The sequence below is a fragment of the Komagataella phaffii genome, chromosome 1 (genome assembly GCF_000027005.1).
Source record: "Komagataella phaffii GS115 chromosome 1, complete sequence".
Taxonomy (NCBI): domain Eukaryota; kingdom Fungi; phylum Ascomycota; class Pichiomycetes; order Pichiales; family Pichiaceae; genus Komagataella; species Komagataella phaffii.
The window spans coordinates 2,289,619-2,307,502 of NC_012963.1; the positions used below are offsets into that span (position 1 = coordinate 2,289,619).

At 42.6% G+C, this 17,884-nt stretch overlaps 14 protein-coding genes across 14 annotated transcripts; 6 read left to right on the forward strand and 8 right to left on the reverse strand.

Annotated features, from left to right (window-relative positions):
• Nucleotides 1–58: 58 nt before the first annotated feature.
• Nucleotides 59–643, forward strand: PAS_chr1-4_0483 (Hypothetical protein; the record flags this gene model as incomplete). Its single annotated transcript, XM_002490571.1, has 1 exon — nucleotides 59–643. One exon carries the CDS (start codon nucleotides 59–61, stop codon nucleotides 641–643), a length of 585 nt encoding a protein of 194 aa, XP_002490616.1.
• Nucleotides 644–661: 18 nt separating this feature from the next.
• Nucleotides 662–994, reverse strand: PAS_chr1-4_0484 (mitochondrial 54S ribosomal protein YmL31; the record flags this gene model as incomplete). The annotated part of the gene is made up of 1 exon (XM_002490572.1): nucleotides 662–994. The coding sequence occupies one exon, from the start codon at nucleotides 992–994 to the stop codon at nucleotides 662–664; it is 333 nt and encodes a 110-aa protein (XP_002490617.1).
• Nucleotides 995–1,317: 323 nt separating this feature from the next.
• On the forward strand, nucleotides 1,318–1,605 carry PAS_chr1-4_0485 (Hypothetical protein; the record flags this gene model as incomplete). The annotated part of the gene is made up of 1 exon (XM_002490573.1): nucleotides 1,318–1,605. The coding sequence occupies one exon, from the start codon at nucleotides 1,318–1,320 to the stop codon at nucleotides 1,603–1,605; it is 288 nt and encodes a 95-aa protein (XP_002490618.1).
• Nucleotides 1,606–2,322: 717 nt separating this feature from the next.
• On the forward strand, nucleotides 2,323–3,327 carry PAS_chr1-4_0486 (Hypothetical protein; the record flags this gene model as incomplete). Its single annotated transcript, XM_002490574.1, has 1 exon — nucleotides 2,323–3,327. The coding sequence occupies one exon, from the start codon at nucleotides 2,323–2,325 to the stop codon at nucleotides 3,325–3,327; it is 1,005 nt and encodes a 334-aa protein (XP_002490619.1).
• A 79-nt stretch (nucleotides 3,328–3,406) lies between these two features.
• PAS_chr1-4_0487 (uncharacterized protein) lies at nucleotides 3,407–3,992 on the reverse strand (the record flags this gene model as incomplete). Its single annotated transcript, XM_002490575.1, has 2 exons — nucleotides 3,407–3,903; nucleotides 3,956–3,992. 2 exons carry the CDS (start codon nucleotides 3,990–3,992, stop codon nucleotides 3,407–3,409), a joined length of 534 nt encoding a protein of 177 aa, XP_002490620.1.
• A 307-nt stretch (nucleotides 3,993–4,299) lies between these two features.
• On the reverse strand, nucleotides 4,300–6,144 carry PAS_chr1-4_0684 (uncharacterized protein; the record flags this gene model as incomplete). Its single annotated transcript, XM_002490576.1, has 1 exon — nucleotides 4,300–6,144. One exon carries the CDS (start codon nucleotides 6,142–6,144, stop codon nucleotides 4,300–4,302), a length of 1,845 nt encoding a protein of 614 aa, XP_002490621.1.
• A 204-nt stretch (nucleotides 6,145–6,348) lies between these two features.
• Nucleotides 6,349–7,023, reverse strand: PAS_chr1-4_0488 (Hypothetical protein; the record flags this gene model as incomplete). The annotated part of the gene is made up of 1 exon (XM_002490577.1): nucleotides 6,349–7,023. The coding sequence occupies one exon, from the start codon at nucleotides 7,021–7,023 to the stop codon at nucleotides 6,349–6,351; it is 675 nt and encodes a 224-aa protein (XP_002490622.1).
• Nucleotides 7,024–7,205: 182 nt separating this feature from the next.
• Nucleotides 7,206–8,390, reverse strand: PAS_chr1-4_0489 (Cystathionine gamma-lyase; the record flags this gene model as incomplete). Its single annotated transcript, XM_002490578.1, has 1 exon — nucleotides 7,206–8,390. The coding sequence occupies one exon, from the start codon at nucleotides 8,388–8,390 to the stop codon at nucleotides 7,206–7,208; it is 1,185 nt and encodes a 394-aa protein (XP_002490623.1).
• Nucleotides 8,391–8,918: 528 nt separating this feature from the next.
• PAS_chr1-4_0490 (60S acidic ribosomal protein P2) lies at nucleotides 8,919–9,578 on the reverse strand (the record flags this gene model as incomplete). The annotated part of the gene is made up of 2 exons (XM_002490579.1): nucleotides 8,919–9,239; nucleotides 9,543–9,578. The coding sequence occupies 2 exons, from the start codon at nucleotides 9,576–9,578 to the stop codon at nucleotides 8,919–8,921; spliced, it is 357 nt and encodes a 118-aa protein (XP_002490624.1).
• Nucleotides 9,579–9,737: 159 nt separating this feature from the next.
• On the forward strand, nucleotides 9,738–10,175 carry PAS_chr1-4_0491 (40S ribosomal protein S15; the record flags this gene model as incomplete). Its single annotated transcript, XM_002490580.1, has 1 exon — nucleotides 9,738–10,175. One exon carries the CDS (start codon nucleotides 9,738–9,740, stop codon nucleotides 10,173–10,175), a length of 438 nt encoding a protein of 145 aa, XP_002490625.1.
• Nucleotides 10,176–10,221: 46 nt separating this feature from the next.
• PAS_chr1-4_0492 (Transcriptional modulator) lies at nucleotides 10,222–11,745 on the reverse strand (the record flags this gene model as incomplete). The annotated part of the gene is made up of 1 exon (XM_002490581.1): nucleotides 10,222–11,745. One exon carries the CDS (start codon nucleotides 11,743–11,745, stop codon nucleotides 10,222–10,224), a length of 1,524 nt encoding a protein of 507 aa, XP_002490626.1.
• Nucleotides 11,746–12,124: 379 nt separating this feature from the next.
• PAS_chr1-4_0493 (Nucleolar protein, required for pre-25S rRNA processing) lies at nucleotides 12,125–13,462 on the forward strand (the record flags this gene model as incomplete). The annotated part of the gene is made up of 1 exon (XM_002490582.1): nucleotides 12,125–13,462. The coding sequence occupies one exon, from the start codon at nucleotides 12,125–12,127 to the stop codon at nucleotides 13,460–13,462; it is 1,338 nt and encodes a 445-aa protein (XP_002490627.1).
• Nucleotides 13,463–15,373: 1,911 nt separating this feature from the next.
• Nucleotides 15,374–16,342, forward strand: PAS_chr1-4_0495 (Hypothetical protein; the record flags this gene model as incomplete). The annotated part of the gene is made up of 1 exon (XM_002490583.1): nucleotides 15,374–16,342. One exon carries the CDS (start codon nucleotides 15,374–15,376, stop codon nucleotides 16,340–16,342), a length of 969 nt encoding a protein of 322 aa, XP_002490628.1.
• Nucleotides 16,339–17,823, reverse strand: PAS_chr1-4_0496 (Glutathione synthetase; the record flags this gene model as incomplete). The annotated part of the gene is made up of 1 exon (XM_002490584.1): nucleotides 16,339–17,823. One exon carries the CDS (start codon nucleotides 17,821–17,823, stop codon nucleotides 16,339–16,341), a length of 1,485 nt encoding a protein of 494 aa, XP_002490629.1.
• Nucleotides 17,824–17,884: the final 61 nt, after the last annotated feature.

The following is a 17,884-nucleotide window of genomic DNA, read 5'->3' on the forward strand; positions in this document are numbered from 1 at the left end:
ACTGGAAAGGTAAACAGTGCAACTGGTTCCGCTTTGATCTCCCTTCTCCATAAATCCAATGTCCGATCTTCAAGAGACTGTGTCCTTAATCAGGTCGACTATAGAGAATTTTCAGATCGAACCGGACGTGCAAACTATCAACCAAATTAATGAAAATCTTTCTCTGTTGAGCTCCAAACGGAAACTTAAACTCGATCACCAGCTAGATTTGTTGTCACGTATCAGTAAACAGAGAGACGAACTTAAAGAGTTCAACAAGCAATTATTGGAAACAGAAGACCGTCAACAGACCCTAAAGAGTATCGAAGAGCTTGAACACGAAAAATTTAAATTAGCAAAATCAATAACAGATCTGGAGATGAACATGAATCACCTTCAGAATTCAATCTCTAGTTTGACCCAGAATCTCAACGAATTAGAAGAGCAAGAAAAAGCAGTGATATCGAATGATCTACAAGAAAACTACGATTCGACAGTGTTAAGACTCAAGCTTTTCAAGAGCATGGGGTTGATGATAGATACATCTAAGGATAAAGATCAGATTATAATCTACAATAAAGATAAAGGTGTTAGTGATATACTGCCGGTGGAGGAAAATTATAGTGATTTTTTTGTGAGCAACTATGTGTGGGATAATCTATGAACAGGAAGAAATGTGCAATTAGAAGAACTCGGGGTTCTCTCTCAAAGACTTCTTGGTCCATTTTGGAACCAAATGAACACCCTTTCTATAGTTTTTGGCTGTCTTGTTAAACACGGTATACTTGTTTTTGGGGAGCACTTCATGCTCCTTTGGGAAGTTTTGTTTCAAGTTATCTATCACTTTGCAAGACAGACCCTCCTCAGTCAGTCCCTGGTAAATAATGTCGATATTGGAGTCTACAAGTTGCATTCTTTTGCGGAGTCTATATTTCTGTGGTTTGGACATTCTCCAAGGACGTTTCCATAGCAGACCTCCTAGATCGACCAGCGTAGCTCTAAAAGGACCGAACATGATGTTGAAGCTGTTGAAGGTGAGAAGTCTTGGATGGTGCGATTTTTTTCATAGGGAAAAAGACACAGTACTATCGCTCGACACACTACCTTGTTTTTAAAGTTGATATAGAAGACACCAAAGGGAAGTTTTACAGAACAGACAGGAAGCAAGGACCTTGAGTCGAATATAACTTAACGGAGACAGGGCAGGAAATTCAAGTTGCTTTACCAGGTGCTCATTGCAACCATCTTACCTGTTAAGTATTAGAACCATACTTCCCCCGAACACCACTATTGAGAGACAGAAAACGCGGACATCAAGAAGTCAGAACCATCAACAACATGTCACGTCGATCGATTCATAACAGTACTTCTTCCATTAAACAAAGGCAGTTATCACATTTGAATGCACAACTGGCACAATTACAAGCAAACCTTACCGATTTGGACAACTTGATAAAGATTACTGCAATTCAAGCGGAGTACATTGAGAAGATTGGGTTAATGCATGGATCTTTGTTCATGGCCAGCCATGATGTGTTTGAACGAGAGAGTTTTGCAGCAGCAAACTTTGCAGAGACTGTTCAAGATCAAAATGAGGAACAAGAGTTGGACAGTAAGGGTGGTTGAGGTATCACCACATGACCAAGGAAACATAGTCAACGCAAGCATGGCCACATGACCTATTATAGTTAGGGTTATGCTGCAAACATTTTACTTATGAACGCACACCTTCATCAGTTCTATCCTACAGGACAGTTATGTTATCGTCATGTAACTGGTCAAGCAGAAAGCTCGGCGCGCATACTCTATTTTCGGTCGTCCTGAGGGAAATAGTCTCTCCAAGTGTGAACATTTTACAGACAACCCACACTTGACAATAGAAACTCCACTCAACCTAGATTGTTTCCCACTACTCAGCTTACTCCCCCCCCTCATAAAGCTACCCAAGATAGGGAACCCTAAGTAAATACCCCACGAACCCCGGATCCTCGAACAGGGGGGACAGTAGATCGATCATACGATAAAGTTCCCGGAACAGGTACTTTTGCCATAATAACTCTAATATATCACATTTTCGTGTCAGGATCATAGCAACACCCTTCTTATCGGCGTCGCCCTTTGGCCAATCGCACAGGATCTGCGCTCAAAACATCTCTTTCTCTGATTTCTTGTGAAATAGTCCAACCCTTCCGGCCGGCCCGACCAGAGCTATTTGAGCCTTAATTACATGTAAGCAGAGTCGCGATTTTTCATTTAAGGCTCCAAGTCAAAAAGACCCTCTCTAAACGACTTTACACATCTTATACTTCTCACAGACCTATCCAACCTCCTTATTATGGGGCAATGATTAAACAAGAACCACGCGAAGAAGGCGTGAATAGTCATCAAACCCCTTCTAGGGTGCCCCTGAGCATAGCTGTCAAGCCTGGGCTGCCAGCTATAGCTCCAAAGAAACCAATCCAAGTGCTACCCAAACTGTATCCCATGAGTAAGACCGTGAGCACACAGAGCACAAAGGGCAGCATTCATGACGAGAAACAAAAAATCATGACATCGAAACAGTGGGTTCTCCCGCCAAGGCCTAAACCCGGTAGGAAACCCACAGACGAATCTTACAAGCATAAGGATCCTGTAAAATCAGGCTGTAATGCGAGTCGAGTGAAACGAAATGGTGCTCTTAAAAAAAAGCAGCAGCAACACCACCACCAACAACAGCAGCAGTCACAACCACAAACAAATCAGCATAGAGACACTCGTTCTCAAACTCCTGAACTAGGATTTGACGCCCGCATCCATTCTAATATCGACATAATCACGGACGATAAGGCCGTATTGCATGCTCAACTACATGAAGCAACACGAGAAAACGGAAACCTTAAAAAAGTCATCGATAAATTAAACCAGGAGATTTCTACCTTGAAGTTACTCAAACTAGAGTACCAAGCTTCGCCTCATAAGAAGAAAAAATGCAGCTCAGCAGCGTTGTCACGATCAAGCTCTTCACCGCCGATTACCCCAACATCCACTGAATCACATTCAGTTTACACTTTTCTGGATCCAAGTAGATTCGACATCCCTGTACTGACCGATACAGGTTCTACTACGATCGATCCGGTCAAGATAAGCTTTTTGGGACCAAGCTCAGACAGTGGAGGGGGCTCCAGCCGACACCCAGAGCCTCTCATAGAAACGACCACGTTAGCATCTGGCAAATCCGATTCGGGAGAGTCAGAAACCTCTCAAGTTTCAATGACTTTACAAGATTACGACTTGCAACTGCAGGCAGCGGACGAGTCTGTACTTCCCAGTGGAGGATTAGGTTACGACGTCTACGACATGATGACATGAAAAGTATTATTATATACTAGTATAAGATTTGATAAATATAGATTATTTTAAGGGCATAGACAGCGATACTTTGGCTCCCTTACAAAAACAGCAATCCAGTGGCTACCAAAGCAGTACTGGCTAAGACAGCGTAACCGGTACGATAAACTCCTGGAATAGTCAACTCTTTCCCAAAGTCCCATACTAAGTGTCTAAGTCCGTTAGAAATATGGAACACAAATGGGTAAGCAGCGATAGCCTTCACACTGTACTTAATGTATTCGGGAAGTTGTGAGTATAAACCAACAATATCAGCAGAGGTAAAGTCGTATCCTAGGAGGTTGGCAGCAGCGTAACCACAAGTTAATGCATAGAAACCACCAGCCAAACCAACACCGGTGATACGATGGAAGGAGGAAAGTATCCAGGTGAGTTGGGGAGCGTAAATAGTCAAATGAGGAGAGGAAGGTCTCACCTTACGCTGAGCAACTAAGATCTCTTGTTCTTCATCATGACTGGCCTTAACAGTACTCACATTACGGATAAGCTGATATTGAGCGACTCTATTGAGAGCTGGGGAGGTGGTCCTTGAGAGAGCTATTTTATTGTTAGTCCACTGGCAACTGCATAAGATTATGGAATGGAGAACACTTACGTCTGACTAGTCCTAATCCTTGACGAAACATGGTTTGGTTTGTGTATAGTTTGATGGCTGACTGGTATTTGGTCAAGGTTTTGATATCCGAAGGACCGGGGTCGGTCTCGCGCGCGGTATTTGGTGTTGGGGTAAACCAATCAGCGATGAGGTGGATGTAAACTCGGAATTTAGAGGTTGGATGTACGATATGTGACTTTGGCCGATGTTCAAGCTGCAACTTCAATTTCAGTTGAAGTCTTCCAGTCTCTGGGCATACTATTTCATAGAGTCATAAATACAATACCTACTGCCTATCCGTCATTTACAGATTTAACTATGTACTAATATCACAGCACTTATTCGTCCTTGATAACATAATCTTCACCATCTTGTACAATTATACCCTGCTCTTTCAAGGTATTAAACATATCTTGGGGTACCCAGCCGTTGGTAGCACTAAATGGAGCAGATGCGATCTTTGTTTGGTAAGCAATCAGATCCTCTCTATGTCTTTGCACTTTTTGGTTGAAAGCTTCTTCTGTTTCCGCCCATTTAACTGGGAATTTTTCAGCCCCAACCAAATGTCCAGCACGATAGGAATCCCACATTTGGCTCAAGGCCAACAGCGACGACTCAACATTTAAATAATGGTGCACGTCTGCTCCTCGTCGAACAGCAGCAAGGTAAGGCTCCCGAATCATTTTTACGGCAGGGGCAACAGCCCCTACAAGTTCTCTACATCTGGCATTAAGGGCAAACTCCCAGATAAACTGGTTTCGTGTACGCATGTACATCACATCATAAGATCGCTGTTCTTCCGGTGACATCTCAGAATAACCCTCAACATCCTCGTTAACGTTGTAAATCTTTGGTCCATCATAAGATAAGAAAACAGGGTATCCATGCAAGATAAATGGCTTGATATTGGCACCTTCAACGTCCAACAGATATGGCCCGGCAGTATTGTCAACAACATTAAGAGGATCTAACTCTGGGACATGCAGACGCGGAAGAAAAAGTTCTGTACCATTTGGGAGAGAAGATTTAGTCAAATCTGATTCAAACAAAACGGGAGCTACCGATCTAAAATCTTGATACACCTCCTTAGCACGATTCAGAATTGTCTCTTGTTCTTGAGTCAGATCCTTTTGAAGGCTCAGTTCGACACTATTCAATGCAGAATCTGCCACCGCCACCACTTCATCAATGGCATTTTTCCATGGTCCAGTGAATTTGGTAACCTCTTCTGCGGGTAAACCATCACGATAAAATACACGTTCAGCAGAAGGACCGATCTTCCAACGATTGACCAGCATAGTGTCAACTTCACCCTTATAAGGAAGGTCTTTTCTCAAAGATTCCTCAACATCATGAGCAAAGTAGAGAGACCCAAATTTGGTAAATGTCACTTCTAACAATCGACGTTGAATGTCCGCCAGAGGATCCAGTACAGACTTTAACTGCTCTTGAGAGCCCTCTGAGTCTTTGACAAGTGGATTCCAACGCTTCATTAGTAGGTCTCCCTCAATAAACTCCATTAACGTGAACACAGATCGTAAAGCGTTATTCTGGGCGTCAGCACCATAGGCAAAAACCTTAGGCACTTTCATACCAAGCTTTAATCTCAAAAAATCCAAAGTAGCTGCTTCACTTTTAACACGGACATCGTTGTAAAAGTCTCCGTCTAAGTTATATGGCAACCTCAACACAAATGACTTTTGAGTATTTGTGTCCAACTTGTAAACACGATGATGTTTTCCCTCATGAATACTGGCCATCTGAGTGACGACTATCTTCTCATTAGGATTAAGCACTCCCATGGTATCTAAATCCAAGTTGGAAGGTAGCAGCGTTGCTTTTAACTCCTTGTCCCATACTGGAGCAGTCAACACATTGGAGGATTTCATAGTTTCCCTACTTGTATCATACATCTTAGCTAGAAGAGAGTTGACACCTTCGATGGAAAACCGAGTCACGCGCTTCTGTTTCTGCTCTTTATCATCTTTCAACCAAGTTCCCCAAGTATACTGGAAAAACGCATCCCTTTGAGGATCATTTTCGTCATTGAGAGAGGTATAGACAGTATCATTGGGAGTTGAACTGTTGAATCTTCTCTGATTTGCAGAAACCAAGATCGAAGGTTTGCTTATTGCATACACTACACGGCTGCAAGGAGCCAGTTTAGTAGCTAACTTCAACATGTTCGGCAAATAAAAAAATGTCACTGGAGTTAATTATCTAGGACGAAATTTGTCAAACCTGTCGCGCAATCAATGAGACATCGAGTCTGAAACAAATTGTCTGGGGGAGAGGGGGTAAAGGATGTTGACGTAACACTTAAAACCAATATCTTAAGTAATTTGAAATAGACGCAAAAAGTTCTATGGTTTAATCCCAGGTTGTAATCACTTATCACTCTCTGGCTGGGTTGTGGAGTGTGCACTGGATTTTTCAGACACACAGTCGGATCTTGAGGCGGGGATGACACCCGTTTTCATCAACCGGAGCTTCTCACGGATGGACAATGGAGGTCCAGTAGTGGCAACGTTGCTCGAAGACTCAACATGAGACCCTCCAGCACTTCCTGAGTAGCTGTAGTCAGACTTGTTGTCATCTAAGTAAACATTAGTACGTGAAGACAGGGAGTAAACACTAGCATACTCGTCTGCCTCAGTGGTTGAAAGTATCGCCGACGATGGTCTCGCTATGTTGCCCGATATCACTGAAGTGCCTGTCGAACTTCTAGACATCGAAGGATGCACTATGTTGGCCATACTCGCGGTAGAAGTACCTGGCTGGCCTGGAACTGTTAGATTGTGATTGTCAGGGAAAGACGTTCCATAGGCAGTGCCAAAGGAGCCAGAACCCTTGGGTGTACTCAAATCAACGTCTGGTGCTGAAAAATTAGGTCTTTGATAGTCTTCAGACGAAGCAATAGACGCATTGGTAGATGAGACGGTAGTCTGTTGCTTGTGTTTATTGGAGGAGGACGTCAGCTCATTTAATACATGTATAGGGATACCGGGAGCTTGAAGAACCCTCTTGTTAGGTTCGTACGGTCCCTTGGAAGGAGACGACATTTGATAGTTATGGCAATTAATAAGGTTCAAATAAAAGAAAGAGAGTTTCTACTTGGCCTCACTCCACCTAATGCTTGGGATCTTAGAAGGCTTAAGCGCGAAGCGTCATCTGACATCGATATCGGATGAAACCTTTATTTTACATTAAGGGACTGGGAAATCTAAATTTACATGTTATATGATTAAAGCTTGTCCAAAGCCTGGGAGATATCTGCAACAAGGTCTTCAGTCTCTTCGATACCGACAGACAATCTAATGAGGTCATCGTAAACACCGTTGGCCTCTCTTTCCTCTGGAGAGAAACCAGCGTGGGTCATAACAGCAGGAACTTCCAACAACGATTCAATTCCACCCAGAGATTCAGCCAAAGTGAAGATCTTGGTAGATGAGCAGAATGTGGAAGCACCAGCAGCTCCTCCGACAACACGGAATGAGATCATACCTCCTCCAAGTCCATAGTTGTGTTGCTTCTTGAAAATCTCATGTTGTGGGTGTTCAGGAAGACCTGGGTAATTGACTAGTTGTACTTTGCTAGATTTTTGCAGGAATTTGGCAATCTCTAAAGCGCTGTTGGAAGCTTGACGAACACGCAAATGCAACGTCTTCAAACCTCTGTGAGCCAACCAAGAGTCGAATGGAGATGGGACAGCTCCTGTAGCGTTCTGGAAGAACTGCAATTCTTTGTACAACTCCTCGTCGCTGGTGGCAGCTACACCCATAACAACATCAGAGTGACCGTTCAGGTACTTTGTTACGGAATGAATGACCAAATCTGCACCGTGAATCAATGGGGTTTGAACATAAGAGGACAGGAAGGTGTTGTCAACTACCAAGTACAGTTTCTGGTTTTGGTGTCCGTTCTTTTTATAGTCGTCAATGATCTTTCTAATTTCAGCAATGTCAGTCAGGGACAGAGTAGGGTTAGATGGAGATTCAATCCAGACAAGTCTGGTCTTCTCATTCAGCAAGTTGGCCAAGTCTGCCTGTAAACGTCCAGTGAATTTGATACTAATACCAGTTTTGGTGGCCACTTTGGTGAAATAACGGTGAGTCCCACCGTAGACGTCAGAAACTGAAATAATTTCATCTCCAACATTCAAAGTGTGAACAATCACAGATTCAGCAGCAGAACCGGATGCAAAAGCGAGACCATACTTAGCCTTCTCCAAAGAAGCAACAGCACGTTCAAAAGCACTTCTGTTTGGGTTATCAGAACGGGAATATTCGTAGATTCCTATAGGGTTAGCAGGAGAAGATTGGGCAAAAGTGGTGGATAACGAAATTGGTGCGATGACAGCTCCAGTGGTTGGATCGTGTTCAGCTCCCGCGTGGACAGCTCTAGTACCAAAACCGTAGTTTTCAGACATCTTGATGAAGGGATAGAAAGGAAATAGAGCAGAAGAGGGAAGATTAAGTGGCGTTTAAGTACTAATCATATTAGCTGACAAAGGAGTTGATGCCGTTCCTTTTTCTGCTACTCATCTCTGAAGATGCGTCGCACGTGACCTGACGCCACAGTTGTACATATACCGAGATCTTGCGGTAGCTCCCGAAATAACGGTTATGGACGGCACAAAACTATGGCATTTGCAGAGCGGATGCAGGAGACTTAATTATTGGCGACATTGGCGCTGTGGAGTGGGCCGACAGTACGATTCAATGTGCGGTGTAGTAGAGTTGATACTTTTCATCGAAAGAGATTTTTTTTTTCCACCGTTGGATTTTTTCAAGGGTTTCTCGATTCGGTGAATTTGGTGTCTTTTCAAACCAGACGGGCCCCACTAGAATGCTCCTTCCAGAAAGCCCTCCCAGCGACCATCACCCAAAGTGGTGTTAGTCGCTCCTACTAGCAAAGCCATAAGTAACTACGCAATCATCTCTATTCGCCTATTTGTTTAATCGAACAATCCGAATCCCATGTCGTCGTCTTCCTCAGACTCCTCACCAGCTTCCTCTTCCTCAGCAGCGGCTTCACCAGAAGCAGCGTCAGCTGGTCCAGAAGAAGCAGCGGCAGCACCACCAGTTGGGACAGAGGACAGCTTCTCGTTACCTTCAGCAATGAGCTCTTCAATATTCTTTCCCTCAAGTTCGGAGATCAACTTGGATAATTTGTCTTCTTCAACATCAATTCCAACGGATTCTAAAACCTTGGTGACATCAGAGGCGGATGGAGCCTCGTTACCGGCCTGGACCAAAAGCAAGTATGCTGCAATGTACTTCACTGTAAACTGTTAGAAAAATCTGTTCACGCCTCTTGACTTGAGGCTAAGCCTATTAAATTCAGCTTGAATTCATGCTGTTATTACTTACTTTTTGTGTATTATTGTGTGTATACTCAGATGGTTGAGGATTTTTCAATGCTGAACCTCCAACCCGCTGGAGGGAGCCATCGATCGAATCTCGATTACATAATCCTAACAAAACGTCACAGAGAAATCGTAAAATTCAGCACGGCAAACCGTACTTTTTCACACGGTGTAAAGATGTTTACCACTCACAATAAGTATTGGGGGAAATACAAGTGCACGACCTTTCAATCTATCGAGCTGATCCATACACCACACTCGTCTCAGAACTTCAGTAGCAAAAATTTGTCACTGCCGTTGAAGTTATCACACATACACACACAACATGTCTGAAGGTAAGTTCAAAATTACAAAGCACCAATTGCTTATGTGGTAGCTACGTGAACAACAAGTATCCGGTATACTAACATGAATCTTCCAGTTAACGCAGAGAGAAAGAAGAGAATTCTCAAGTCCTACTCATACAGAGGTATTGACCTTGAGGCCCTTCTCAAGTTGTCCAACGAGGAGTTCGGAAAGTTGTGCACTTCCAGTGTCAGAAGAAGATTCTCCAGAGGTCTAGGTGACAGAGAAGAACGTTTCCTCAAGAAACTCAGAGTTGTAAAGTTGGCCACTCCACCAAACGAGAAGCCAGCCGTTGTCAAGACCCATTTGAGAAAGATGATCGTTGTCCCAGAGATGATTGGTTCTGTTGTCGGTGTTTACAACGGTAAGATTTTCAACACCGTTGAGATCAAGCCAGAGATGTTGGGCCACTACTTGGGTGAGTTCTCCATGACTTACACTCCAGTTAGACACGGTAAGGCCGGTGTTGGTAACGCTGCCAGATTTGCCGCTCTGAAATAAATAAACGATGCAACAAACGTATAATTTTACAAAGTACTCCCACTATCTATTTTTTCATTCGTAGTAGATCGCTCTCGATCTCGTCTTCTCGTGCAGCAGTTAAATGATTTAGCGAGCTTGGGAATCGATAATTTTGTTGTAAGGCTGTCAGTACTCCCAGTTCTTGCTGGAAATTACGTCTTTGATTTGCCAACTCTTGCACTAAAGCTGTCTGATTCTTCTTTGCTGCGGAGGCCAGGTCAGGGTTGAACTGGTAGTAATCAGGGACTCCTAAAATGACGTTATCTAAGTGACGTCTTTCTTTGTTGATCTCGTACCACTTGGATGTTGTCTTACTTATGGAACGCAGTTTGAGATCTTGAGCATCTTTCATGTACTGTTGGTGAAGCTGGAGTCGCGTGGCTTTGGTCTGGTTATCGATACATTGCAATTGATACTTTTGGGTCATGATCAATCGGTTAAGTTTAGCATCAAAGTTTCGATTGATCTTGTCCACAATATTAACAAATTCAGGATGTGAACCTTTCAAACATAATTCAAGCTCATACTGAAGCTTTGTCATCTGGTTACCATAAATCATGTCCTTCAACTTGGCAAAATCCACTTCCAATTCATTGAGACTGGAGAGAGCTTGATCCCGAAGAGCCTCTTGCTGTATAGCTTCTGCATCTACTGTTTTTGACTCTTCTTGCTCCTCTTGTTCATTAGATTGAGCATCATCATTCGAATTGGGCTTATCATTTCCATCATCCTCTTCTTCCTCCTCTTCCAAGTCTTCTTCTTCACCTAGATCTTCATCATCGTGGGACTCATATTCGTTTTTTGGCTCATCATTATTTTCAGATTCAAGTTTATGCTCATCATTTTGCTCTTGCTGTGACTCCTGCTGTTGTTGCTGCTGTTCCTGTTTCTCAACCTTATCGTCATCCCCTTTAACATGATTCGCGTCCAAAATATCAGTGGAAGCTGTGGTTGGCTCTTTGCCATTATGTGTAATAAGTGTACCATCAGTATCAACAGTTCCCACAGTTTCTATGGTTGTGAGAGTGTTATTGTTGTTGTCACGACTACTTGGAACCTCTCTCTGTTCTTGAGAGTTTTCTTCTTCAGGCTCACTGGGTTGGTTTTGCTGTTGATAATCAGACTTAACTTCGACCGTGTTTTCATCTTTCGTTTCTGTTAACTTCTCCGTGTGATCTTCCCTCTGCTTTCCCTCCTCCTTCTCTTCCTTCTCCTCCTTCAAGGGAGGTTCGTCAATTATCTTCTCCTCGTCAACTCGGGGTCTTTTCTCTGCCCTTTCTTGCTCCTTGGAGATATCATCCGCTTCTTCGGTGGCCTTCCGCTTTTTATTCTCCTCAGCCAACTCCCGCAGTTCACTGCGTTCCACGTCGTACATATCCATTCTATCAGTCTCTGCTTCAGAACTATCAACGTCACTTAAAGCGGAGCTAAAATCACTAATAGCACTTACGCTGCCCGCTTCTCTTTGTGTCTTCACTGGGGTCAAAGGCAAACTAATATCCGCCTCTGTTGATTTGTCTGTGTTCTTGTCTTGAACAACTGTGGTCATAATACTAACCCGTATCAGTGATTGAAGGGCAGTGTCAATTGCAAGTTTCTCAGGGGATCTGCCAGTAAACGAAGCCTATCCAAATCAATAACCTTTCTCAAGGACACTATCGTTTCAATCTCGACTACAGGGAGAGTGGTGTTTGGGAAGCAGTAAGGTAACCAACTTGATATGCAAACAGAACTCCTCAGTGTGATCTTGTTGGGAGGGTAACCTTGTGATGAGGAAGGGACAAAAAAAGGAATTGGGTTGATAAAGTAACATCTTGACAGACATCTGAACTAGTTGATTCGCGCACTTCGTAATTATTTTTTTTCCCTCTCTGTAATAATTTTTTCAGAGCTCCAAGTCTGCATACTCCATAACCAGCTTTGACGCCATGGCTAAGGATACGAAAGAGAAAGAGAAGGCTAATGAGACCTCCAATGTTCTAGAGGATATTTTTGGAGCACCATCGGCAGTTGATTCCAGCGTTAGCTCGTTGTTCAGTCAGCCGAGTGCAGTAGATCAAAATGCTCTTCTAGTAAGAAAGAGAGCTATTATCAATCCGAAACGTAAAATCAAGAAGGATACAGCCGACAAAAACAATACGGAGTCCAAGCAGAGTGAATCTGCGGATGTGGAAGAGGACAATGAAGAAAAGTCTGAACCAGCATTAAAGAAACAGAAACGAGGATCTAAAGAAGATGAGGACGAAGACCTGGAAACTAGATATCTAGCTAAGTTGAATGGAAAAGAGAAAGATTCTTCTGAAAAATCTGAAGACAAAAAGAAGGGGAAGAAAGCTATAAAACGAGTGGATCCCAATGCAGTGAAAGAATCTGCTTTTGAACAATCAGAACGTACTGTGTTTGTGGGAAACTTACCAGTGATAGTAGCCATAGAGAGAGAGGAAAAAGAGGAATTTAAAGAATACATGGCCAAGATTGGACCAGTAGAGTCGATTAGATTCAGATCTATCGCCTTTAAGCTTCCAATGCCAAGAAGGGATGCGTTTTTGAGTAAGGCGTTCGATGAGACTAGATCTGCACTTAATGCCTACGTCGTTTACGAGAATAAGAACGATTCTAAAAAAGCAAAAGAACTCAACGGCAAAGTGTTCAAAGATCATCATTTGAGAGTGGACCATGTAGCTCATCCGTCCCCACAAGACAACAAGAAGAGTATTTTCATTGGAAACCTTGATTTTGAAGAGGAGGAGGAAAGCTTATGGAAGTATTTCACAGAAAAAGTTGGCCAAGATAAAGTAGAGAACGTCCGTATCATTAGAGACACCAAGACGAACTTTGGTAAAGGATTTGCCATGGTTCAATTCAAGGATTTTCTGGAGGTAGACAAGTGTCTAATGTTGAATGGAGAAGAATTATCCACCAGTGTTAAACCAAAGAAACGTACCATGCGTATCTCTCGTTGCAGAAATATCCCCAAGCCAGCTGACAAGTGGTTTGGAGGCAAAGAGCATACCAATTTATCCGAAAAGGATAAAACCATCATGGGAAGAGCAAAAAAGGTGCTCAGTAAGAAAGACAGAGCTTTAGTTGGATCCTTAGTCATTGAAGGGCAACGTGCTGAGAAAGGTGTCAAGGTAAGAGGTATGTCTGGAAAGGGTAAAGCTACAGGGGTGAAGAAACCACGTTCGAAAGAAGGAAGGGCTGCTAGACGATCAGAAGAGCACAAGAAGAAGTTGGAACAGGAACTCAAAGAAAAGACCAAGTAGAGATGAAATCATTAAATAGCATAGTAAGACAATTTTGAACCAACTAACGGCTGCTCACATTGTATTGTGCGATCGCTCACTTGGATGTCCTCCTTCTCCCGCGACCAGCAGGGTCTTATCCATTATCTGTCTCCTTAAAAGACCTCTTTCTTTCTTATCTCCCTCATACAACCAATAATCCCTGATCATGGGTGCAAATACCTCAACCTTACCAAAGAGAACCTTCAAACCTGTGGTTAACGAACCAGAGCAGCTATCCAATCAAGAATTGATTGAAAGACTCCAATGCCTTCTGAGTAAGAACACAACCACTAGCGAAGTGTTCAATGAGAAAGGAGAGTATGATCTCGTTGAAAAGACCCCAGTGGTTAGTCAAGAGGCTCAAAACAATCCGATTAATGCTGAGAATTTAGATGTTTGGGAAACAAAACTGCTCAGTGACCCCAAGAATCAATTGGCGCTTAACTGCTTCACAGGTAATAATATTACTGATATTATCGAGAACAACCAAGCAGTCAGTAAGGCCAATCGGAACCTGTTCAACTACGAGGTGAAATTCTCGGGAGGGCCCATTACCAACCAAAAGTCCAGTGGAAGATGTTGGATTTTTGCAAGCACCAATGTGTTCAAGAGTCAAATAAAATCCAAGTTTTCGTTGGATTCTTTTGAATTGAGTCAGAATTACTTATTCTTCTACGATAAGCTGGAAAAATCGAATTACTTTTTGCACAACATTATCGAAAGTGCAGGTGAAAATCTTGACTCCCGTCTCAACCAATTTCTACTGGACGTTCCCATCAATGACGGAGGGCAGTGGGATATGATTGTTAATTTGGTGGAGAAATATGGGCTGGTTCCCCATGATATCTACCCAGACTCATTTAGTGCAACATCCTCTTCTCGCTTGAATTATATCATCACCAACAAACTGAGAGAGTTTGCTTTGATCTTGAGAAAACTGGTCAACACCGAAGGTATGAACTCCCTGAACGCTAAAGAGAACATTCTTTCCGTGAAAGAGACGATGATCAAGGAGATCTATAGCATTTTAGCATTGACTCTTGGTGTTCCACCAAAGGCCGATGATGAAATTGTTTGGGACTACAAAGACAAGTTCGGCAACTATCTTAGCATCACCACCACCCCAAAGAAATTTTATAAGAAGATCTTGGGTGTGGACGCAACTGAGTATTTCTCAGTAATCAATGACCCAAGAAATGACTACAACAAGTTATACACTGTGGACAAGCTCAACAACGTTCTTGGAGGAAAGCCTATTGAGTACGTCAACGCCGAACTACCAACTATCAAGGAAATTCTGATCAAGATGATTAAAAAGAATGAGCCAGTCTTCTTCGGGTCAGACGTTGGAAAGTTTGAGGATACAAAGCTAGGACTTATGGATGTAAATTCCTGGGATTACGAGCTTGGATTTGGAACCAATTTGAATATCGACAAGAAAGCACGTCTTCTAACAGGCTCTTCGCAAATGACTCATGCCATGGTCATCACTGGCGTTCATCTTATTGATGGCAAGCCTGTTAGATGGAAAGTTGAAAATTCTTGGGGTACAGATGTTGGCCACGACGGGTACTTCATCATGACTGACGAATGGTTCGACCAATACGTGTTCCAAATCGTAACAAGCTCTAAGTATGCTCCAGCAGAACTAGTTTCAACATGGAAGAGTGGTGACTACCAGATCCTACCGTTCTATGACCCAATGGGTGCTTTGGCTTAAGAGGAGGAAGGAAAGCGTAGGTGGTATGCTGTTAAAATTAGCGTGCGGCTCGGTTAGCTCCAGCCGCTCTATTGTTGATTTTGCGTTTCGATTTGTGTCTTTAGAAAATAGGCATCTCTATACTAATTGATATTACGTTATTTGCTTCTGTCTTGATCATTTTCTTTTCAATGTCGAATAGCAAAACTGAACTCTTTCAGGATTTGAATGTCCCCAAAGAGTTGAGGCAGCCCAAACAAGGATCAGTTGCCAATACGAAGGTTAGGATGATTCTCGACACCTTTAATGGAAGGCTACTTGAGTTGTCATTCCGTCCTATTGTCATACCTCTACGATTGGTATTTTCTGGCACTTTTATGTATCCTCTTTTAGGAGTCACTTACTTTATCAGCCATCCTGTTCTATGGTCATATCTATTCTCGTTGATACTCCCTCAGTTGATTATGACATTTATCGTTTATGTCATAGTTTTCATAGCCATTTATCCATTGCAAGCCGTCTTTTCATTTTTCTTCAATGGGCCAATTGGTTTGATAACGGCCATATTTGCTGTTCTACAAATAGGAGCATTGATATCCAACTGGATGGTTACGTGGCTTATTTTACCAGTGCCTTTGAACATGATGTTTGATGCAATACTCACAAATGAAGGATTGGATGAAATAGTACTGAGGGGCAAACTTCGTCGGATAGTGAGACCAAGTTTCCCTGTCAGAGTCCGTAAAGCCATCTGGACAGTGCCCATTCAAATATTGTTTCCCATATGGCTATACAGGTCTTTGTTGATAGTCGGACTGAATTTTATACCAGTCATAGGTCCCATATTGGTCGTAATTATCCAGGCGCCCTCCAAGGGTTATAAATCTCACCAAAGATATTTTGACTTGAAGGGATTAGACACGAGACAGATCAATGCAGTTATCAGAAGCAAAAAAGGTGAGTATCTAGGGTTCGGATTAGTAGCAGGGTTACTGGAAACGATACCATTTCTGAGTATGTTTTTCATCTTTTCTAATATGACAGGAGCATCATTATGGGCAGTTAGCTTGGAAAATCGTATAGCCAAGGAACAATATATTGGGAATACAAGAGCACTGGGGAAGGCTAGAGGGAGAGCTTTAATCAATGCAATCGATTAGAAGAGATAAACACTGTCAACACATCCAAACCCAGCAGCAACACCTCCCTCATTAGAGGAGCTGAACTTGGAACGTAATAGCCAACCCGAAACTTCATTGCTAAGGATTTGCCCCGAGTTTTCATTGAACAATAATGTTCCAAACACACCCAATTCACTAATAATGTCTTCCTCATATATTTTCCCCTCACGTATTATCTTATTCTTTGAGGCTGGTGGGCGAATCAGTTCCATGAGTATATAGCCTTGCCAATCTTTCTCATTTAAACTCTGTAGAAAGGGAACAATATTTTCTTTGTAAATGTTATTACCTCCACCTTCTCTCTGAGGTTTCAAAACAAACTGCTCCGGTTTTTCAAAAGCAAGTTTCTTGGCCTTTTGTCCAAGCTCAGAGTTGTCCAGTGGGTACAATTTGACGAATGTATCGCATAAGGTACTCAGGTCCTGGTCATTTTTTGTAGGTAGAAACTGCTGTATTGCCTCTTTTGTAGATAGAATTTGTTGAACTTTTTTACAACCGCTAAGCTGGGTCAGAACACTTGGACATTTGATAGCTTTGGTCACCTCCAATTCCAGCCTTGTCTGCCAGTTTTGCAAGTTACTAAAATCACTTGGTGCATAAGCTGAACGATAATAGATAACTGAAACTTCTTCCCCCGTCGTTTTCAGTCGAATTCTTCTCGTTTGCTCATCAATATCAATACTTGCAGATATATCTTCCATGCGCAATCGAATAGATCTAACTTTATGACGTTTTAACAGTTCGAATTCAAGGGCCCTTTGGTCAAAAACGTTTCGTTCATTATTTTGCACTACCACTAGCACAACAGAGGACTCAACAGACTCACTAGTATTATAATACGCGGCAGCTTTTGCCAAACCATCGGCCAAAGAAACTGTCGATTCAGAATTTGGAAGCTCATCATCTTCAAAATGAAGCTTACCCTCATTGTGGTAATTACCATTCTCATTTAAGTACCTGTGAAGCTGGGCAACCTTGGGTGATAACCCCCCAAAGGATACACTAACAGTGTTGAATTCAATTTGTTTGATTTTTCCATTTATACCATCAAATGAGGGAGCAGATAACGTATCCACCATGTAATCGGATCGAAACAAGCCCAATGAGACTGGTTGAACAATTCCAATCTTCTTGGCCTCCTTGTAAATTTCCCATAACTTACCAGTAAAATCCCTATCAAATTGAGATAAGTCCTCCAGAATTGAGCCCAGCCATTCCTGATTTTTGACTACCTGAGCATAGAGCTCATTAAAGTCTTCCTGAACGGCCAATGCCTTCTCAAATTGTCCTCTTGGAAATGGTGTTGGAAAAAGGGTAACTGGTGCATAGCCAGTGTTATGAAGCTCAAAATTGGTGGGGTACATCGCTAAACCATTTCCTAGCGCCCAATGGCTCAGATTATTGACCAATTCAGATTGGCGGTCTTCATTTAGCGTAGGAAGAGGTTTTGGTGCAGTCATTAGCAAGTTACGGGCTAAGACTAGGCTAACTTTTGAGACCTACGAAAGGTGAACATCATTA